This window comes from Phocoena sinus, chromosome 6, assembly GCF_008692025.1.
Source record: "Phocoena sinus isolate mPhoSin1 chromosome 6, mPhoSin1.pri, whole genome shotgun sequence".
Classification (NCBI taxonomy): domain Eukaryota; kingdom Metazoa; phylum Chordata; class Mammalia; order Artiodactyla; family Phocoenidae; genus Phocoena; species Phocoena sinus.
Window position 1 is genome coordinate 66,408,987 of NC_045768.1, and position 21,973 is coordinate 66,430,959.

A 21,973-nucleotide genomic window follows, 5' to 3' on the forward strand; every position below is an offset into this window, starting at 1 on the left:
CAATGGGACTGCTCCCTGTCACCGACCTCCTACACCTCCAGGGTCCCATGCCCTTCCTTGGCTGCTACTTGCCCATGTTGTCACACATGAACACGCTTATTCTTCCCCAATGGCTGCCCTTTGCCCAGAAAGCCCAGAGTCCTCACCACCCCTCTCAACCACAACTTCATGGGGTCAAAACTTCTATGTCCAGTAACATTCCACTGCAACTGCACCAAATGGTGGCCCTGACTCAAAAAGTCACACCAGGTTTCTGTTCAGGGCCTCTATCCTTTAGGCTGGGACTGATTTGGGGCACCAAAGGGAATTTGGCTTTGTAGTAAGCAACTCACCTTCAGAAATTCTATTTGGTAAAATTTCAGGAAAATTGCCCTTGTCCTAATCTGGTCTGGTGTTGGGCATGGTTTCTAGGTACTCATCAATCACAGATTCATGAACAATGACAGAGAAAAAATAGTAGGGGCAGTAACAGCATTTAGAAAAACAGGGGCAAGTAAGGGGAACGTGGTTGATATCTTTGGCTGAGCATGCTATATTGCTCTGCGGGTAAACCCTCCCCACTTTCAACCTGGCCTCAGGCAGCCTCATTAACATTAACCTCGTTACTATGATAAAGAATCAGCAATACAGAGTGAACAAACGCAATCCAAAGCAGGTAGTTGGGGGCTGTGTCTGACACGTCTGTTGACTCTGGTCAAATCATTTGCCTTTTCTTCTTCTGTAAATTAAATAGCATCATAGCTCCGTGTCTACTTCTCCAAATGCAGGGGAAGATAAGTGAAAAACACTCTATAAACCTAAGGCGATATTTCCATCACACGATGTATTTTGTCTAGTTCTTCCTTCCTCCCATTCATTCAATTATGCATGCATTCAAGCACCTACTCAGCACCTGACACCTGTGTGCCAGACACCGTACTGGGTGCTGGAGGCACCAGCACGCATGAGACACGCCACAAATCAAAGCAGCCTAAATGGAGGTGAGAATCACTAAGAAAGCAATTATAATATGGTGTGATGGGAACAGATGGTACGGTAGGAACAGGGATAGAGGGATTCCCAGGAAGCTCCTGATCAAGAGTGCACGAAACCTAGACCAGGTGGACAAGGAGGAGAGGGAACTCTTAAAAAAGAAGCAACACCTGAACTGAGTCATGAGCAAGAAAGAGGTACATGGGCACCCCGGCCTGCAACTAGCTAAAACACACACCTGTGCGAATCTTATATTTGACTAACGGTTACAACTCAGAGACTTTTCTGTAATCATGTCAACATGAAGTGTGTACACTGGAATGTTCTACTTACACCGGTGAAGTATTATGTTTAATGCTGTGGATATCCAGGCTACTCTAAATCTAAGAGATTCTTTGTAAACGAGGGTGGTGCCCTAGACATCATAGAAACCATTCCACACTAGACCCGCGCCGTCTTTTAGGCTGAGCAGTCCTAATCATCTTACTTTACTGTTTGAAACTATCTTATGCAACCAAGCACAAAGCACAAAAGTGTATTTAATATTTGACTAGCATCATGAATTTATAACCAAGACTAATTTGGAGATATGAAAACTAATATTGCCAGTTAACTTTCTAACTGGAACAAAATTGACTACTTCTTAAAACAGGCCATCGAACACCATAAATCTGAGCCCACTCAGCTTAGGATCATTCGCAAATATGATCTTATTTGCATTCCAAAGCATGGTGACCAAAGACCTATTTCTACCTTTCTACTGTGTCCTCTAACTTCTTTTTTAAAGTTTAAGGTGGATATTATTTTCAAATTTTCTTTCCTCTATAATTAAACGTTTGCTTAAAAGAATAACAAGACCCCCCAAATCTCTAAACATATACTTCCTACCTGTTTAACTCTCCCTAGGAATCATCACTAATTAAAAGATACATACTACCACGATTAGTGTTCTAGTAATATTTACCATAAGCAATTCTAAGGTTAAAAATAATAAAGGAACTATATTTAATTAACATTGTATTTGAAAATGTATTAATTTGTTGGTTTTTTCCTTTGGGGTATTTCAAGGAATATCTGTATCTGTAAAAAACAAAACAGTAATTTTAATAATGACTTCTTTGACAATTCTTTTGAGTAGTTTAACTCTGTATATAAAACCTGAATTTCTATTTCAGTAACTAGGAGGTCATGTGGTTTTTAGTGTATTTTTCCCATAAAATACATTTTTTTTCTATGAAGTTCTACCTTCTAACATATTTTCCTCCAGAGCTATATTTTGCCAGAGGGCTTTTCTGTCTCTCTGTTTTTGGTCTCATCTTCAATTCTGTTTTCTTCACTCCGGTAATTTTGGCATTCCACTGATCTCTGTCATCTCCGTTGCAAAAGCTCTCTCCTGTAACTCTATGTAGGTGTTTTGTTTTTCTCGAAAGTGTGACTCCAATAAAATAGGCAGGTGATGTTAAAGATATTTAATACGCTTCATTAAGAAAAAGAAACAGCAGCTTAAGAACATGCACAAGGAGGTTACTGACCAATACTTTCAATTATCTGAATACTACAATGCAACTGACAACGCACTAAACAACATCTAAGCTATCTTGGCAATTAAGTAAAAACATCTTTCAAGAAACCATAGGTCAGGGCTTCCCTGGTGGTGCAGTGGTTGAGAATCCACCTGCCAATGCAGGGGACACGGGTTTGAGCCCTGGTCCGAGAGGATCCCACATGCTGCAGAGTAACTAAGCCCGTGCACCACAACGGCTGAGCTTGCGCTCTAAAGCCTGCTCACCACAACTACTGAGCCTGCGCGCCTAGAGCCCGAGCTCCACAACAACAGAAGCCACCGCACGGCAATGAAGAGTAGCCCCTGCTCGCCGCAACTAGAGAAAGCCCGCACGCAGCAATGGAGACCCAACGCAGCCAAAAAGAAAAAATAAATAAATTTTAAAAAAAAGAAAAGAAAAGAAACCATAGGTCAGCTTTCATTACTCAGGCTTGTTGGATAATCCTGTTGCTAAAACTTCAACACACATGCAGCTGAACTGATACGTTTTCTCAGTTCAAATGAGATATCTAAACAGCAAGTTTATCTGTTTTGCTGTTGGTATAAAATATAATCAACATTAATCCATTCAAAATAAGATTCACACATGTTTGAGGTGATATATCCTTTTTAAAAGTCTGATGTTTTGAGGAAGCGGTAGCTATTTCACTTTAATGGAATCAGTATTACTCAACCTGGACACTTTACTTGCTTGACATTATTTTTCCTTTAATTTTTTTCCTGCTCGAGTACACAGTGCTTTAAAATTTACAAACAAATTCAAATATTTATGAACTTGTATTGGGGTGGTATTTTAATCTGAAAAAGATTTAAGCCAACAATTAACATTGTGGGTTTCCTATTTCCATAAAAGAGGTAAATACTAATTTCAGAGAGAAACACATTTCCCTCTTTCTCCCTCTCCCTCCCTCCCTCCCTCCCTCTCTCTCTCTCTCTCTCTCTCTCTCTCTCTCTCTCTCACACACACACACACACACACACACACACACACACACGCGTTAATGTTATGAAACCACTGTCACCAGAATACATGCTTTGGTTGTTCATCCAAGAATGGTAATGAGATGTGATGATCTACCTTCTTTAGCCAAGTCCTCCTTTGTAAGAACAGCACCCATTTATTTAACAGCTAACCAGCATTTGGAGTGCTATGTTTATTCAAGAGGTTTTTCAATTTGCAAATCTAACCAGCCCATACAAGAATAAAATCCATAATCAGGCTCTTGTTGACTCCATGCTTTACTCAACTGAGACGGGCAGTGCAAACAACTGAAGTACTGCTACTGGACAAGATGATCAACAACGTGGTTAATTGAAAACGAACACTGGGACTTTACGTCATGCCTAGTGTCGTCATTTGAAGTAGTCACCTTCAACAGCCCAAGAAAGAAAGTCGATTCCCAATTACCATAAAGTGAGGATTACCTGAGCAAATAGTCCTTTCAACTTTTATTGACATAATTAAATCGAAGGAGAGAGTTATTCTTTTGGTAACATTTACTCTAGCATACATATTATTTAGATATAATCAAACGAAAAATATTTTAAAACCAAAACATTTACCAGATTCTTAATACAGAAAGTAAAGGAAGGTGCACTTCAAGTTTATATAGGGAGAAACCCACACAGGGTATTTTTTGAGAACCCACTAAGTGTCAGCCACTCTGCTGGAGTCCAGAGCGTACAAAGATGAACATAGCTGGGTTCGTACTCTAAAGGAGAGTGTCCTTCAGCCGAGCTTGCCGATTCTCCACTCTTTCTGCTGTAGAAAAACACTATTCAAAAACTTGACTAAAACCTTCTCTCCTGTGTGAATTCTTCCTGGGTTTGCCTGCCCTCTGTGACTCCATGGCATAACGATCAGCATTTATCACCTTCATTCATTCATTCATTCATCCATCCATCCATCAAGCAATGATTAGGTACCTTCCTACTAAGTGCCAGGCATGATGGTTGATGCTGGGACCCTAAAGATGAACAGGACAAAACCTATCCTTGGGAAGATCAAAGTACAACTCTGAACAGATTAGCTTACCACCCACTGCATGTAGCAGAGCTCCCTCAGAAACACTGGCTTATGCATCTTTCTATCACCAGCCCGTGGCATACTGTTGGTGGTAAATATGTTAATTCAGTCCCGGATGAAAAGACCTTTAGATGGGAAATCAGAAGACCACGTTTTGACCACAGTACGTCACCATGACACTCGGGCCTCACTTTCTTTGTCAAACAATGAGGTGGCTGTCCTTGCCACATGTGATCTTGGGATCTATTGTTATATGAGTGAATATTTTAATTTCAAGGGAGAGGAGTAAACATATTTAACAACCTCAGGATGTGCTTTAAACAATTTCAAACCCATCTAAGCTATGATTAGTTCATGACTAGGCCCACGCTGAAATCACATCTTGAAACATTATTGTAACCATTATCGTGGAATTTACTTTCTGATTTTGATATATTGAGTTCTTTTCTTGTCTCCCCTTACCCATAGATGTATAATTTGGGTCTGCTGTATTCTTTCAAAGGAGGAATTGGCAGGGTGGTTGCTGTTACTTAGGATAAGTGTATAATCTCTTTGACTTTCTCTTGTTGGGCAAACTGCCCGGTGAATATCATTTTTTTTTAGCGCTACAAATATGGTTTTAATAGATTCGCAGATTTCAAGTTATTAGAATTCAGAGCACATCTCTCCCAGGGTGAGCAGATAATTCACAACAACCCACGAGGATGCAAAGGAGACGCCGAGAGATCCATCTGTATGTGAATAAACTGACACGCTGGTTTACTACTCCTCCTATCTCTACACCCTGCACCCCACACCCCCATCACACACACTTTTCATGTAAAAAAATGCCTCTGTCCCTGGGAGTTCAAATTAGTCATAACATCCACTTTAGGGACTGAGAAAGACTTACTGTAAATTAGCCACTCAGAAACCACATGTGACATACTTTGGTTGTAATGTAACTATAAGTTGCGTAACATTGTACCTATTGGTTGGAGCTTGGGATCATAATGGAAAAAGCAATTGCCATACATTGAAAGCGACCGACCACAAGACAGAAAAGTGTTCCTGAAGAGCCCACAAGGGGAAATCATTTTCCTTAGCATCTAAAACTCCTTATCCTCTAGATGGTATATTCTATCACACCCTTCAGGCTGTACTGTGCCCTCAAGGTGCTAAGGTATCTTAACCTCACATCACCCAACTGTTCGACTCCCTCAGACCAAGACAAAGTGCTAACAGAGTACACTGAATTCTTTCTTGATCAAAACAGTACTGTCTGTCCTGAAATAGGGCAAAAGAGCAAATCAGAAGAGCATCTCACTGGACAACAAAACTCCCAATTGATTGACGATGTTCTAACAGCTCTGTATTATATTCACATTAGAATCTGCCTCTCTGGTTTTCCTGTCCCTGTCCATTACCTTTTTAAAAAAATAATAATTTATTGAGGGAATTACTATATGTCAGATCCTGTGTGATGCATTTCATTTGCAAGGTGCCCTTCCATCTACGTGTCCACATGGAGAACGTGTTCTTCTCTACCATCCTTAAAGTATCCATCTTAGAAGCAGTAAGTATTTCTTTAAAAACAGGAACATCTAGGAAGGAAAGAAGTCAGATACAACAAAGAAATGATTAAAATCAGTCCACCCACTTATGAGAAGAGAAGGGTGTTAAAGATCTGAACTGCTGCGTAGGGTGGATGGTAGGAAACCTTGATGTTGTTTCATCACCTCTGCATGATCCATGACAACGGTTAGCCTTATCATTTTTGGACCCTGACTCCAATAAAAACCCATAACTACAATAAAAGAACACATATAATAACTGTGCAACTCAGCTGCTCTTCTAAGAAGTTGGTTTGGGAAACAGTCTCTTCCGTCTCTAAGTACCGAAGACATGCGTACGGTTTTGATTTCGCTGAGGACTACCTTTTTGTTTTTCCTTACGCTCTTCTCTAAACCTTCACTAATCTATCAGATATCACAGTTTAATAGAGGCATCAACTATACCTATTGGGGTTCCTGGGTCCATCTGGAAAAAGGTGGTGAGAATTTGAGTCTACGTTTAAAGATCTGAAAGAGCCAGATCACCCCGAGGAAGAATTCTGCTAAATAACTGTTTTTCAGAAGAATAGTAAGAGTAGCTGAACAGTTAACAACTTTCCCCCATTCCAAAATCAAGGATATGGTATATAATTGAGACAAGGCCTATAAATGTTTGTGCTTCCATGTGGGTAAAGTGATGGAACTGTGCCCATGATAGGGAAATGCATTACCTATTCCAGATCACTCTGGTCCTAATGGGGAATTTTTCAAGTGGTATGCTGAAATTATTAGGAAAATGTCAACGTTCCTTTCTAGCAACAAAGCGGAGGTAAAAGCACCTGAACTCACCTGACAAGCATGCTACAACAAATGAGGGATTCGGCACAGACAATACTCCAGAGGGCTCTAGGTGTTAGAGCCACCCTGAAAACACTGCATCAGTCCCAAGAGCAGGCTCCTCCCCTGCGCTACCAAAAATCCTTCCTGTCTCACCACCTGTTCCAGCCACATCAATCAACTTCCCCAATTCGTAGCTAATTAGCATCTTGCTCTGAGTTTGCCCCGTGTGCCTCACAATTCCTGACGACCTGGAGGAGGATGCACAGGCACAAATCAGAAGTGTGGAGAGTTAATGCTCCCAGGGCCACACTGCTCAACCGAGAATGAGAGCAAATGCGTAAACATTTTCTCCTTTTACTTTGGGTGGAGACATATTCATGAGGTACCTCTGAAGGCCCAAGTGTGAACGAGCACCATTAACAGTAGTACTTCAGTAATTCATCTTTGTGCTGGTTTCCCCAGGTCCTTCACTCCTACTCTGGGATCTACCCGAACTAAGTACCTTCATGAAAGGCACTGTCTCAGGATCTGTTTGCAGGAGGACCTGGGTTAAGTCATCTTCCCAAAGATCCTAAGATAACATAGTATCTGACTGTATCAAAATGAAGGAAGAGATAAGTGACATAATTCACAGTAAAAGGAAAAGATAAATGTTTAGGGAAAGAAACTAGGAAAGCACAGGAAGGCTAGATCTTTCCACCCAAAAGAATAGACAGCCCGTGGAGAAGCTATACTCATCAGAAAAATTCTGAAGGGTATAACTTGTAGCCCTTTACTTTTACCACCAGGGCTTCTATTCAACAGAGACGCAGACTATACCTCAGAGCTTCTCATACACTCTGGCCATATGTATCTCTCTCAGCTAGAAAAAGGGCACGTAGCCCATACTGCCTTCTCAGCTCTTTGAAGCACGCTTCCTATCAGATCTGAGAAGCAAGCTCAAGTAAGCAAGAAGAGAAGAACTGTCGGCCTACTGTTAGTCACCTCTTCAACCCAGAAGGCATCATGTCCCACCATACGCCTGACTCTGATCAGCAGAGCCCCTGATTTCAATACTGGTTTCACAAGTATCGTCCTGAAAGGCTTCCAGGAAACAGACCCAAACTCCATCAGATATATCTGCATAGTTTAACAGTGACTGAAAATCCAAGTTGCATAATCCAGGACAGAGCCAAGTGTAACAGTGAAAATGTATCCTTACACGTACTGTTGAGGTTGTCTTACGCCACATTTGCTCTCATTAAGCAAACTCTGCACAAAGCATTCATAGGTGATGGGTCTGAAATCTTTTAGTGGTTACTGATTCACAAAACCACAGAAATACTACATATTCTGCTAACAGCCAGGGGATGCTGCCATGGCATCATAATCACTGTTGAAATGGAAATGTGCAGCATTCCTATGAAGATAAGAGAAAAATCTTTAAGGTAATATATCCAAATAGATGATTTGTCAATTTGGAAATGTTTAACATCAACATAGACCAGTAGAGAAGGAAAAAAACATCCTAACCGTTTAGGGCAAAATAAAATCACAATTAAGATTTTATGATACACATTCCTAATTGCCCTGTGCATAGTCCTAAAAGGACCCTGTTCTAAATCCATTCTCTAAATGAGATTAAGTAGAAACAACAAGCCATCAGCCTGCATTCATAAAAATAAATCAAGAGGGAATTACCTGTGACATTTTTTTCCCTGCAATTCCGTAGCTAAATTATTGGACACCACTGTCAAGTTTTGCTAAAGAATAAAAGAACGCCATGGAGTAGGTAAGCAACCTGAGAGCAAGGTCAATAAAGTGCACAGCTTTGATTTAACTTCCCATAAGCAAAGTCTTCATTTGTAGACATAAAAAACCCAACTTCATGGAGTCTGGGGGGTGGCAAACTAGGAGAGTAGGCAGGGTAAATAAGGGGAAAAAATCCCAAGCAAAAGTTCTGAATCAAATACTAAATAATGACACTAACAATTTTCTTCTGCACTAGGATTCTGTTTAGCTTTTTAAAAAAGTGTTTCTGTTTTCTACTCTCTAGCTGACAAGAGTACTTTCCATTTCATACAAAAGATAACAAATGTTCCTTGCATGTGTTAGACATGGACTTATATGACTAATAGTTATAAACAAAATTCCTTTGCACATCAAAGAAAAAAAAACTTTGTTTCTTCAAGAAATTCCTAATGGCTTCATTTGTAAGTAAAACTTTCTCCTTATTTGAGACCCAGTAGCACAGCAGAGTATAGCTGCAAGACAGCAGGTAGCTCTCATAATGAACTTTGCACAGTTTTGAGAAAATAATATCTAAAGGCAGTTCCTTCTTCGGGGTCAGTCGATTAGTGGTTCAACAAGAATAAACTATCCAGGGAACATCCTGAGATTAAAAAAAAAAAACAAACCCCACACAACTGGAGGGGAGAAAGGAGGAACATTCTTGCTAATTAAAATTTCCAGTTCCTATGGTCCTCTATATTCACAAACCCCAGTCAAGAAAGGCCTACAGGATCAGGCCTGTACTAAGAAAAAGTATACCATCATCACATTAATTGTATTATTACTTCATAATTCTAACTAGCCAGGTTTATATAGAGGAGATTAAATAACAAGATAACCTTATAAACAATGCTCATTTCATCAGTGTACCAAATAAGTTTGACTTATATCCGTGACTGTGCTTCTAATTAATTTATGCATCCACATGGTTTAATTTACAGACACCCACACTAGGGTAGGGACAGCTATTTTTTTTAATGTCTTGAACTTTGTTACGGGTTCATGTTTAGACTTCCCGATGTTGCTGTTTTAGTTTCCCCACACTTCATTTTTGAAGTGACTGTTAAAATACCTTGCATTAAAGTTGAAGCATGCAGAAAGAAAATATTTGATCAAACTCAATACCTATCTCCCTTGCCAACTTTCATATGCTTAATTTTAGTTGGTACAGCTTTACTCAAACTTACAACCAGATTTGCTCATTCCAAAGTTGTGAACTTACCTCTTCTTACAATATTCCCTTTGAAGCCTTTTGGATATATAAGTTCATCTCATTACAGCATCAATCCTAAACTCCTATATTTGTTTTAATGCATTTTCTAGTGACTTGGGGGGGGGGGGAAGGCTGTTAATTTTTAAAAACATATCATTTCTATTAACATGGGGGGGCTTGGATACCTTTTGTAAAGTACACTCCAGAATGCTGGTTTACAATAGCAGGTATCGCAGAAATGAGAAAAATCCATAGAGGGGGGAAAATTCAATTCTTTCCAATTCTTTAACCAGAAAGATAAAAACAACATCTCTGAATCTAGACCCACTCACAATAAGCTATCAGTGACATGATGGTAATGCCAGCACTCCATGAAAACCCTTAAAAAATAACAACCTACAGGAATATCCTGGTGTCAGGATTAGTCCAGTTTAGTCATTTTACAACTTCCACGGATGGTTTCAGTGTAGGGGTGAATCAGGCAAGCAAACAGGTTTTTACTTGTCTCTGATATAAAACTTTTATTTATATATTTGATCAATGTTTATTTGTAGGACCTTAATACAATAACAGATGTCAGCTACATTATCTGTTTTTGATTATAAACTTCTAGAGGGCAGAGACCCTGTCTATTCAGCTCACTTTTTATAGGATGCAAACACAGTACCATCCCAAAAAGGCACTTAAAGATGGTTTTTATAATAACAATGATTTCAAGGGGACTTGGTCTGCTTCCACAATCCATGAAACTCCACTGGCATATGTACTGAACATTAAAGAGTAACAACTTTATATTCTTGGGTAACTCCATTCTTCAGATGTCAGAAATGGAGAATTTTTACTAACTATGTAATTTGGGGCAAGCCTTTTAAAACTTCTGGGCCTCAGTTTCCAAATCTATAAGATGAAGACATTACATTATATAACTTCAGATGATTTCCAGGTTTAAATTTCGAAACCACATGAAAAAAATACTGAGTCCTAAAGAATCTCACACACAAACTGAGGTTCCATTATCCACCCAAACAAAAGTTTTTTCTTTCTTTTGCGGGTGGAGGTAGAGGGACTAAGTGTTCTCAATGTAAATTATATATTATGCCTAACTCCAACAAAATATTCAAACAGAACATCACCAGTTATTCTTGTAAACAAAGAAAATATGTGGATATGTATGTAATGAGATATATGTTGTATGTATATACAAAATCCATATACATGCACACACCCCCAAACACATAATTCTCTCTACTGAAGCCAAGAATTAAAATACTTCCGTGTTTTCTTGTCTTTTTCTTTCTCCCTCTACGAAGCATCTATGAAGCTATTATGACAAAGGAACTTACATAAAGTAAAAATAAGCTTCTTATGTTAATACCGACGGTTCCCAACATGAACAGCTTAGGTTAAGCTGGTCACCTGAAATCTAGATAATATCCTCTCATAGAAACAGTGGTATTGAGACAGGATGAAAAATGCACTTCTCAGGCCATTCAACCAACATTTATTTAATCTATAATGTACCTGAAATATACGATTCAAGACACAGAATTTACAAATTTACTACTACTTAAGCAGACAGTGAGAGTAATAACAGCAGAAGAATAAAGAAGGTCCCCCAAAATGTAGGGGCATCCAGTTCACACACCATCAACATTACAAGGTGTAGAGTGGGGGTGGTGGACTTACGTTCATGAAACTGCTTTTTATCTGTATTTACTAAAACACCTGCAAGAGAAAATGTCAAGCAACTACTGAGTATACTATCATTTTCTTTTTTTAAATTTAACTTTTATCTTATAATGGAGTGTAGTTGATTTACAATGTTGTGTTAGTTTCAGATGTACGGCAAAGTGATTCAGTTTTACCTATACATATGTCCATTCTTTTTCAGATTCTTTTCCCATATAGGTTATTACAGGATATTGGGTAGAGTTCCCTGTGCTAAACAGTAGGTCCCTGTTGATTATCGATTTCATATATAGTAGTGTGTATGTTAATCCCGAACTCCTGATTTATCCCCCGCCCACGTTTCCCCTTTGGTAACCATGAGTTTGTTTTCTATACTATCATTTTATTTGTTTTGAGAAACAAATAAATGTTCTACAGAATGCAGTGATTTCTTCCAAGTAAAGAAAGAAAAACATAGGTATCTTGTTCAAAATTTCCCACGTTCACCTTGCATTCCCTATTCTTGAGAGGAGAACGGTAAAACTTTTTATTTAAAGGTGAGTAACATTTAAATAGTAGAGATGTGTGAAATTTTCAGGAGAAAGATTTATTCTTAATTTTTACCTGCTTAGCCAACAGATGCTAGTACAATTTATACATTTATATAATAACAATAACGCAGTCACATCACTATTTACAATGTGCTAGGCACAGTGCCCCCCGCACACATCATCTCCTTCAATCCTTCCAACAATGCCAAGAAGATAGATCTGAAGAACGTTTAAGTCTTCCGACTCTATTACATGAATTAAAATGAAATCCAAAGATCCAAACACACAAGGAGCATCATCCTAACGACTGGTTACTCTATTAGACATCAGGAAACGCAAGTGTTTTGATTTGAATGTCTTCCTTCTATGAGGAAGAAGGAAGATGGTGACGCAGAACCACAAACTTCTGGCTTTCATCGACAACAATTCCATTCAAGCGTCCAGATAAAGGGATAATTTAGTGAGTAGTCTGCATTCCTTTTAAAAAAAAGCTAATCAAGGTTCATTCACATTCCTTAAAAAAATCCACCAATGGTCATATACAAGTTTAAGTTAAAATGCAACCTAGGGCTTCCCTGGTGGCACAGTGGTTAAGAATCCGCCTGCCAATGCCAGGGACACGGGTTTGAGCCCTGGCCTGGGAAGATCCCACATACCGCGGAGCTACTGAGCCTGCCCTCTAGAGCCCACAAGCCACAACTACTGAGCCCACGTGCCACAACTACTGAAGCCCGCACGCCTAGAGCCCGTGCTCCGCAACAAGAGAAGCCACGACAATGAGAAGCCCGCGCACCGCAACAGAGTAGCACCCGCTCACCGCAACTAGGGGGAGCCCGCGTGCAGCAACGAAGACCCAACAGAGCCAAAAATAAAAATGAATAAATAATTTTTTTTAAAAAAGCATATTAATCTTTTAACTAGTAGCAGGAAAACTAACACTATAAATGAAAACAGAATTGCAGTTCGTTTCTTTGGAGGATGAAGAATGAGAACAGGTTGTAAAGAGAAAGGATAAAAATAAGTGAGAATAAAGGAAAAGAGAAAATGGAAAAGGAAAAGACAAAGGAGATACACAACAGGGGAGAGAGAAAGGCAATGAGGTAGCAAGGGGATGGACAGGGCAAAGCGAGATAAGACACAGCTAGCGATATGGCTTTTGTCCAAGGCTTGCCAGGGCTCTGGACCATCGCCTCCGCCTGCTAGAGGGATGACTTCTCCGATGGTTTTAAAAAATGCTTCCTGTATCTAAACAGCCTCATTTTATTTTTCAGATTCCTGTGTTTATTTTTAAATAAAAGTTCAAATTTGAAGACTCTGCTCATGGATAAAAGGAATGACTTTTATTTTAGAAATGTACTTTGGAACCTACACATCATTGCTCAGTTTAGTGCTCAAAACCTCAGGGATGTCCCGACATTCCAACCTGACAGTCTTGCCTTTGTAAAGAAGTGAAGACTGCCTCTTTCCACTGTGCCTGAAAATTACACTTGAAGTCAGTCTTCACTGATGATGCAAAGCCTTAAAAATACGTTCATCGGTTGAAGGAGTCATCTATCACCAAAGAGAGTTGTTTTCATTCTGAAGAAAACAACACAGATGTGCCCAAAGTGCTGGAAGCCTCAAAGGGACGTCCAAAGTTGGTCATCGGAGAGAAATCGTCCTCCAGCCTGGAGTACGTAGGCGGAGCAACAGCACCCAATACTGACTCAAAGCCAGAATCTATGGAAAGGCCCACTGTGCATCAATTCAGCCCGGCTTAGCAGACTAAGAACCCCGTCCACCCAACCACCTTGGCCCGAAGGCTTGCTTTTTTAAACCCATCCACCTACCCGTCCTCTCTGTGCTCCAATAAACCACTGGTCCTGACTATCTCTCTCAATACCTTAAGAATCCTTTTACATAAAAATTCATGGGGCTTCCCTGGTGGCGCAGTGGTTAAGAATCCGCCTGCCAATGCAGGGGACACGGGTTCGAGCCCCGGTCCAGGAAGATCCCACATGCCGCAGAGCAACTAAGCCCGTGAGCCACAACTACTGAGCCTGCGCTCTAGAGGCCACGAGCCACAACTACTGAGCTCACGTGCCACTACTCCTGAAGCCCGCGCGCCTAGAGCCTGTGCTCCACGACAAGAGAAGCCACCGCAACGAGAAGCCCGCGCTCTGCGACGAAGAGTAGCCCCCGCTCTCGGCAACTAGAGAAAGCCCACACACAGCAACAAAGACCCAATGCAGCCAAAAATAAACCAAATAAATAAATAAATTTATTTTTAAAAATTCATTAAATACTGTACCACTCTCAATAGACTGATACTACAAACTGTAACTCTATGAAGTGGTTCAACACTGTGTCATCACCACACAGCAAGTTGTTTCATTTACAGTATCTATTTCACTTCTACTCGTGAGCTAATATAATTCAATTTTTTTTAACTGCACACAGGCTGCTACACACATGTGCATGGCAAATGGAATCTGAACTTAGCTTAACAGCCTCATTTATTCCTGATGGTTTAAATTATTTCATCACAATTAATGACACCCCCTCAGCTTCCTGTGCAGCATGGCCAGATGTTCAGAGACCACAAAGCCACTCTCCTCTTTGACGGCTGGTGACAGGTCGTCCTCTGAAGGATGTTCCCTAGGCACTCGGGCTGGATGGCACCTCCACTGCTTAGCACCTCTCTGCCTCCCAGGCTCTAACCATGTAGAAGAAAAGGCAGGAAGGCACAAGAGACCAGCAAATGCGTTAGCGACAGCAAGTCCCAAGACGCGACCCAAACCTGAAGAGACCTGGTGCCGCCACAGGAGCCCCTAACCTTGCTGTCTCGTGAAAGCACTCTTCGCCTCCACCTTCCCAGCCACTGGCATCCACTGAGGGCCTGGCCTGCTGTCAGTCCTCGGGCACCGTCGAAGGACAACAAAAACATCAGTTTTTCCACAGGGATCCTTGTTGGTCACGGTAATTTTGTGTTGGGGGTTGTTGTTTAAACTTACTCCCCCCATCAGGATCACCGCCTTGTCTTCTAAGAGTGAACGGTTTCTTCAAGTACAATTCTTTTCTCTCCTGTTCAATAGACACTTCCCACAGAAACATGCAACATTTTGGCAACTTGTGGTAAGCAGTTGTGCCCCTTATTCTCTGTTAAGCTTTACTAGGGTATAATCTAACTGACAGACAAAAAGTAACAGACATTCCATGTATACATCTTCATGAGTTTGGCTGACCTCTTTTTCCTAGGCTTAAGTAGGATTTCTTCTTTTCAGGGGCTGTTGGCTTTTTGTTTTCGTTCTTGTTAGGTTTTGTTTGCTGTTGCTTTGTTATTTTTTTTTAAAAGAACAGAATGAGGGCTTCCCTGGTGGTGCAGTGGTTGAGAATCTGCCTGCCAATGCAGGGGACATGGGTTCGAGCCCTGGTCTGGGAAGGTCCCACATGCCGCGGAGCAACTAAGCCTGTGCGCCACAGCTACTGAGCCTGCGTGTCTGGAGCCTGTGCTCCGCAACAAGAGAAGGCTGCGACAGTGAGAGGCCCACGCACCGCGATGAAGAGTGGCCCCTGCTCTCCGCAACTAGAGAAAGCCCTCGCACAGAAACGAAGACCCAACACAACCAAAAATAAATAAATAATTAAAAAAAAAAAAAAAAAAAAAAAGAACAGAATGAAAAAGAGACCACATTTTTCCTATTTTGAGTCTCACATGGGCAAGCCATTTACTTTCTTAACAGTAAAAAAAAAAAAAAAAAAACACACAAATTTTCCTCAGAAATTCATAAATAGTAATTATCTTACATTCATCATTTGAGATTCACACACAAAAAAATAAATTTGTATAATGACAGGTAGCTAAGAGGGTAGCTGAAATAGTAAACAGGCTAGCACTTTTACAATAAGAATCCAATACTACACTCTAATTTGGAAAACATTTCCATCAACTAGGGAACATGTGGCAGACATTTTATGGATTATTTTTTAAATGTTAAAAAAAATTAAAATGCTGATCTTATTCAGGGAGTAAGGGGCCTCTTCGTTTGCCAAAAAGTGTAATAGGAAAACTGAAAGGCCACCTGTGTCAGCCCACCCTATAGTATGAACACAAGCTATAAGAGCACTTTGGAAAATATTTGTAAACTAAGATGAGAAAAAAAAAAAACCAGTATCAATACAGATTCCAAGCAGATGCAAAAGGCTTCTGTGCATGTCAATGATTATGTGTGTGGCCTACACAGGCTAATTTCAGATACCTTCAAAACTCACTATACGTTCTCTTTTATAAGCTATTTGGGATTAAAACTAGGACCTTATCCGTAACAACTTTAACAATGGACACAAATACAAGGTAAGCTAACCAAGCCGAACAAGTTGAATTTTCTCCCTCCTGGATGGCTTTTTAGATCTTAAATGACTACTGAATTTTACCAGACATGCTACACTTACTATTTTGACAGTTGTTTATTAAAACTACTTTCCTAGGAAGTCCATAGAAACCACCAGCCTAGTTTTTATCAGAATTGAGACGATCAGAGAGAAGCTGTGGTGATGGTATACTTGCAGCAAGCAGACAATAGGAAACTCTTAGCATTCCCAGAGTTGCATCAAATTTTCCATGGACCGAAACTAAAATGAAATCGTTCAATTACTGAGAGGTAGATAAGTAAAATAAACAACTAATTTCATACAGTGGAGTTGGGAGAAAGTCATATGGACCTCATTGTGTTGTCTCCAAACACATTTTATCGGAGGGGAAAAAGGAGCTGAATAAACTTTAAACTCTCATGTAGGGATGTATTGCTTGTGTGTCCCTGGCAGATGTGGAAAGGAGATGAAATGGGCAAGGGAGAATCAAATATCCCATCGCTGCAGGTTTGCTGAGGGAAAGAGCACTGCAAAGATCTCACATCTGGCAATCATTTGTCAATAGCTGGAAAGAGAACGGCAGGAAACTTTCTGGCTCTTGGAGAAGATGAAAAGACAAAAACCATGTGTCACACACACACCCACACTCTCTCTCTCTTTGCAATGGTACAATGACTACTACACTTATTCTCCACCCCTCCTTTCCCCTCTAAATTTAATGATCTTCAGATATACTCGACTCCATGGTCAAAAACATGCAGTCACTTGACTTGTTAAAGCTGCAGTGTATGTACGTTTTTCAAATAAACCCCGGGGCTGATGTTAGAAAATCAAAATCAGTCAAGCATAGACCGCCTGGTACTTTGGGCAGGAATCCTTGTGGTTTAGTCAATAAACAGAATCTGAATGAAAGACACCACAGTAACTAGACAGTAACGTTTTGAACAGTTCTTAACCTTAAGGGGGGCTCAGGCCGGCGGGTGCGCTAGTGACTATGGACATGGCTACCAGTCCCCTTGGACGGCTCCCTCTCCCTGTGACAGGACTGTGCTTGGCACAAGGTCATCTGCTCTTCCTAACACACACACTCAATAAAAGAGTAAACTTGTATTTGAGAGATGCTGGGAATAAATTTGGGGAGGGAACAGCTTGTTGCTGTTGTTGTTTAAAATATTACATCTATTTAACAGGGTGGGAAGGGGGAAACCTCAGCTTCCGGGTGTCCGTATAGATGATAACAATATAGAAAATTGGTTAGCTTCATTATGAATTCACAAAAATGACCAGCTTTGCCCCATTAGGTTTACCATGTAATAAAAAGTTTTCAAGACAACCCACACAAAATTAATTAACTTCTCCCAAATCACAGGAATGTAAACCTGTTCGTGGTGATCGATAGACTTCAATGGGCAGCTCTGCTTCGCCCTTATGCTGCATTTAACTAGCAGCCGCCGCTGTCCCTGTGATTCTGTAAGTGAATGCTGCAGGTTGTTTAATAACCTGGCAAATTCACAGTAGCTTGTCAAATTATTACAGGAACAGTGTCATCACTAAACAAGCCTGATCACGGTTAATTACAATGTAGACTAGACAGCAGCCACAATTGTTCATTAATTACAGGAAGCAGCTCATTTAAATTGTATGGAAATTTACATTTGCACCCCAGTATGTCTGGGGAAAAAAAAGTGATCCTTCACCAGTTCATAGAAGAAAGGAGTCTGTGGTTTATGAAATATCACAGTAAATTGTGTCTAATCGGGTACTGAAATATTGGTTCATTATTTACTCTAATTTTCTAAGCACTTTAGTGGTGAAAAATACCAAGTCAAACCCCACATCTTGAATTCCCAACCAGGAAAGGAACTGTGCTAGGCTAACTGTAACAACACATGATGAGGCACAGTGAGACTAAAACAGTCACTTTTATGATTAAAAATAAAATATTTGGGACTTCCCTGGTGGTGCAGTGGTTGAGAATCCGCCTGCCAATGCAGGGGACACAGGTTTGAGCCCCGGTGTGGGAAGATCCCACATACCACGGAGCAACTAAGCCCGTGAGCCACAAGTACTGAAGCCTGCACTCTAGAGCCTGAGAGCCACAACTACTGAAACCCATGTGCCACAGCTCCTGAAGCCCATGCTCTGCAACAAGAGAAGCCACCGTCACGAGAAGCCCATGCACCGCAACAAAGAGTAGCCCTGGCTCACCGCAGCTAGAGAAAGCCTGCGCGCAGCAACAAAGACCCAATGCAGCCAAAAATAAATAAATTTATAAAAATAAATAAAACAAAATAAAATATTTAACAGCAATTAAGGGAGGTCTAAACTAGAATAACAATCTACCATAAAATAATTATATACGAGGACAATTTTGGGAGCCTATGCATCAGTTAACCTCCAGAGCTAAAAAAAGTACAGAGTTTCATATGTACTTCAAAAGCCACTGAAGAAAATTAAGACAGTAAATCAAAGTCTGGATTTCCAGCTACTTTTCTAAAGCAGGTATATTAACACAAAAAAGACAGCAGATGCCCTTGCAAAAGTCAAGTCATGCTCAGACTTCAACAATGACAGTCATTCAAAACCAAGGATATATTCATGAAAGAGTGTCAGGGATCTTGGGATTATTAAATGATAAAGTTGCTAAGTCACCTGAAATTTTAAGGATTAAAAGGAAAGGGTTAAAAGAAAGAAGGTAAGAAGAGGAAGGGGCTCCATCAGTCCTGAGAATTCATGTCAGGTAAAAATATAAAAGTAAACCAGATATGGGTACTGTGTGTCTAAATGAAAATCCTTCACAGAAAAGGATATAAACAAGCCAGAGCTCCTAAATCGAGGTGTACAAGAGATTATTCTCAGAATCAAGAGGCCAAACATAAAATCCTCTCATGGTTATAATGCCTGGCCCTGGGGGAAAGTCTGAGATCCAAGAAGGAAAAGTAAACGACGCTGGCAAGTCCTATGATGAGTTCCCCGGAGTGCAGAGTTGGACTAAAAAATAAGAAATGGCTCACTTGATAGGAAAAAAGAAAAAAAAAAAAAGACCAGAACACACATGCCATGGCAAAAATGAAAGGACTCTAAGCTACTCTCGGAACTGTTAGCTGGTGAAGAATATATTAAGTGTCAACTTTATTATGATGGACATAATATGAATATGTACCAGATATTATTCAAGTGTATGGAAGCCATAATTAGAAAAGAGAAAGAAATGGTTCAAGTGGGTCCCAGTTAATTCACCAATGCTTTGTAGTTGACTATCTTTTCACATATTCATCTTTTCCACTCAGTCCACCAAAATGCTATTGCAATGAGGAATCCAATAAAATGAGCACTTTCTTTTCTTTGCCCAGTAACTTGGTCTTCTTTGCAAGGCCCTCGCTGAATTGTCAACTCCACAATCTGTTTAGCTACCTACGACCACGGTTTCACTTCAACATGTAAATATACATTATCTCCCTTGGTATGTCGAAGTAAAGTGCTCCATTAGCCTCTTTCAGTTTTATTTCACGCACCCACATCTGCAAAACCCATCGCTCTTTGCTCCATAACTCAAGGTTCAAAAACAGATTATCCAACAGGCACCCATGACAGACCATTCCAGGTGACGTGTTTGAAGAACATCACTCGTCCTACCCGAAGGGGTCAAGGATCAGACTACTCTTCACAAAAAGTCTTCCATCACTCTGCATATATGTGTCACACACAAGCTGTGCGCTTTCTAAAACTGGGAAACGCATGATCATGTCTCATACGTGCCACACCTGCTTTTCTGTTGTATCATAGCCATATGTCGCCCAGACAGTACCAGCTTGTGGCACCGCTGAGCTCAGGTGGCCTTCCCTAGGCCAAGAGCAGGTGTGCAAGAGATGGTGTCCCCTTCAGAGTATTATAAAAACTGAAACCTCCTCCGACCACCATTTCTGCCATCACGCCCACTGTGAAGTCAATTTTTAAAACTATTCTCTTTTCTCATTTGGGGTGTCTAAATCAGTTAAAAAAAAAAAAAAAAAAGTTTTAACACTGAGCTCACTATGCTCATCCCCTAAGTCTTAAAATTTAGAAAATGACGCCAAGTAGAGGCCCTAAAGAATAGTATGGGTTTGCCCACGCAAGGGGGTGCCATCCACATTGAAACTTCAGCCTCCAACTTTGCATCTTTGGCACACACATTCCATAACTATTAACAGGTACCTGGAAGTGGAGATAGGCCTTTGGCCAGGATGTCATATTTATATTTTTAATCTGCAATACACCACACTGTTTCTAATTTCTCAAGACCACACAACGAATTCCAAGTCAATACTTTCATGAAAAATGTGCTTTGTAAATAAACTTAATATTACACCAGAGGACGTATCTCCCAATCTATGAAGGAAGCTACTTATCATTAAGTCCTATTTTTCTAATACAGCGCCCAGCTGAACGGCTTCCATTCTCCTGAGCTGGGTGACCACAATGCAGGAAACATGACTGGCTCCCCAGGTGTCCCCAGAGCCTAGCATCATTCTTAGCACTCGATAATGATGATTTGAAAAATTGAGAGCTAAGATTTCCTGAGTGCCTGTTACGTGCCAGGTCCTGTGCTAACTGTTAGGCATGTGTTATAACATTTAATCCTCATTCACCTAGTGTGGGAAATCTCCATTTCATAGATGAGAAAGCTAAAGCCCAGTTAGGTTGAGGGACTTGCCAAAGATCTCATAGCAACTGTGTCAACCTAGGTAGCCAGCCTTCAGAAACCACGTTCTTATTCACTGCAGTACATACTAAGTCTTGATTTCTTGTGTGAGTAAATGAATGATCTCTACTTACATACAATTTATCCTGAAAAGGACTTTTTGCTGTACAGATGCTACACTGGGCCCTTCAGAGACCACTGTTACTGTCACACCACCCCCAACTGATAAAACAGTAAGACTCCAACCTGGACTTCCAGCCTCTGGTCTGGCTCCTCCAGGTTTAGGCAGAAGTCTGCACCCAGCACTCTGCCAGCACATGCCACTGGAACCTGGGGGAATACGGCCAAGTTAGATGCTGGCTGTGGAGGCTGCTGCAAACTGCACACAAACACACTTGACCCAGGCAGAAGCAGGGACATCCCAACTGCAGTTCTGAAACAGAACGGCTTCCATCACGGCTTCACAGGTTTTTGACACTCAGTAGGTCAAATATATTGTAAATATCACACACCCAAGGTTATTAACTACCAAAAGGTAAATTCTAAAAAGAAAAAATCCACATAAATTTTATTGCCCCTTGTATCCACAGCCAAAGCAGGCACTTAATATCTGTGGACTGTAGAGGGAGGAGAGAAGAAGGAAAGTCAAAAGGAAGGAAGGGAGGAAATGAGGGAAGGGAAAAAGAAACAGAATCTCTGCTTGAAATTGGTGACTTTTTTTTCTCTTTTCATTTTCTTAAGTGGGAGTTAAGAAAACTGCATTCTATAATGCCTAAAGTTCCTTTGCACGCTTAAAATACCAGTTC

General features: G+C 40.5%; 1 protein-coding gene across 7 annotated transcripts in view; it reads right to left on the bottom strand.

The window, feature by feature from the left end:
• Nucleotides 1–21,973, bottom strand: part of BNC2 (basonuclin 2) — a 429,751-nt gene that overhangs the window by 234,748 nt on the left and 173,030 nt on the right. For 2 of the 7 annotated variants that reach the window (XM_032634762.1, XM_032634759.1), the window contains one exon: nucleotides 21,414–21,497. The exons of the other annotated variants lie outside the window; for them this stretch is intronic. In XM_032634762.1, coding sequence (XP_032490653.1) covers nucleotides 21,414–21,497 — 84 coding nt within the window. The remainder of the gene's footprint in view (nucleotides 1–21,413; nucleotides 21,498–21,973) is intronic. 7 annotated transcript variants of the gene reach the window in all.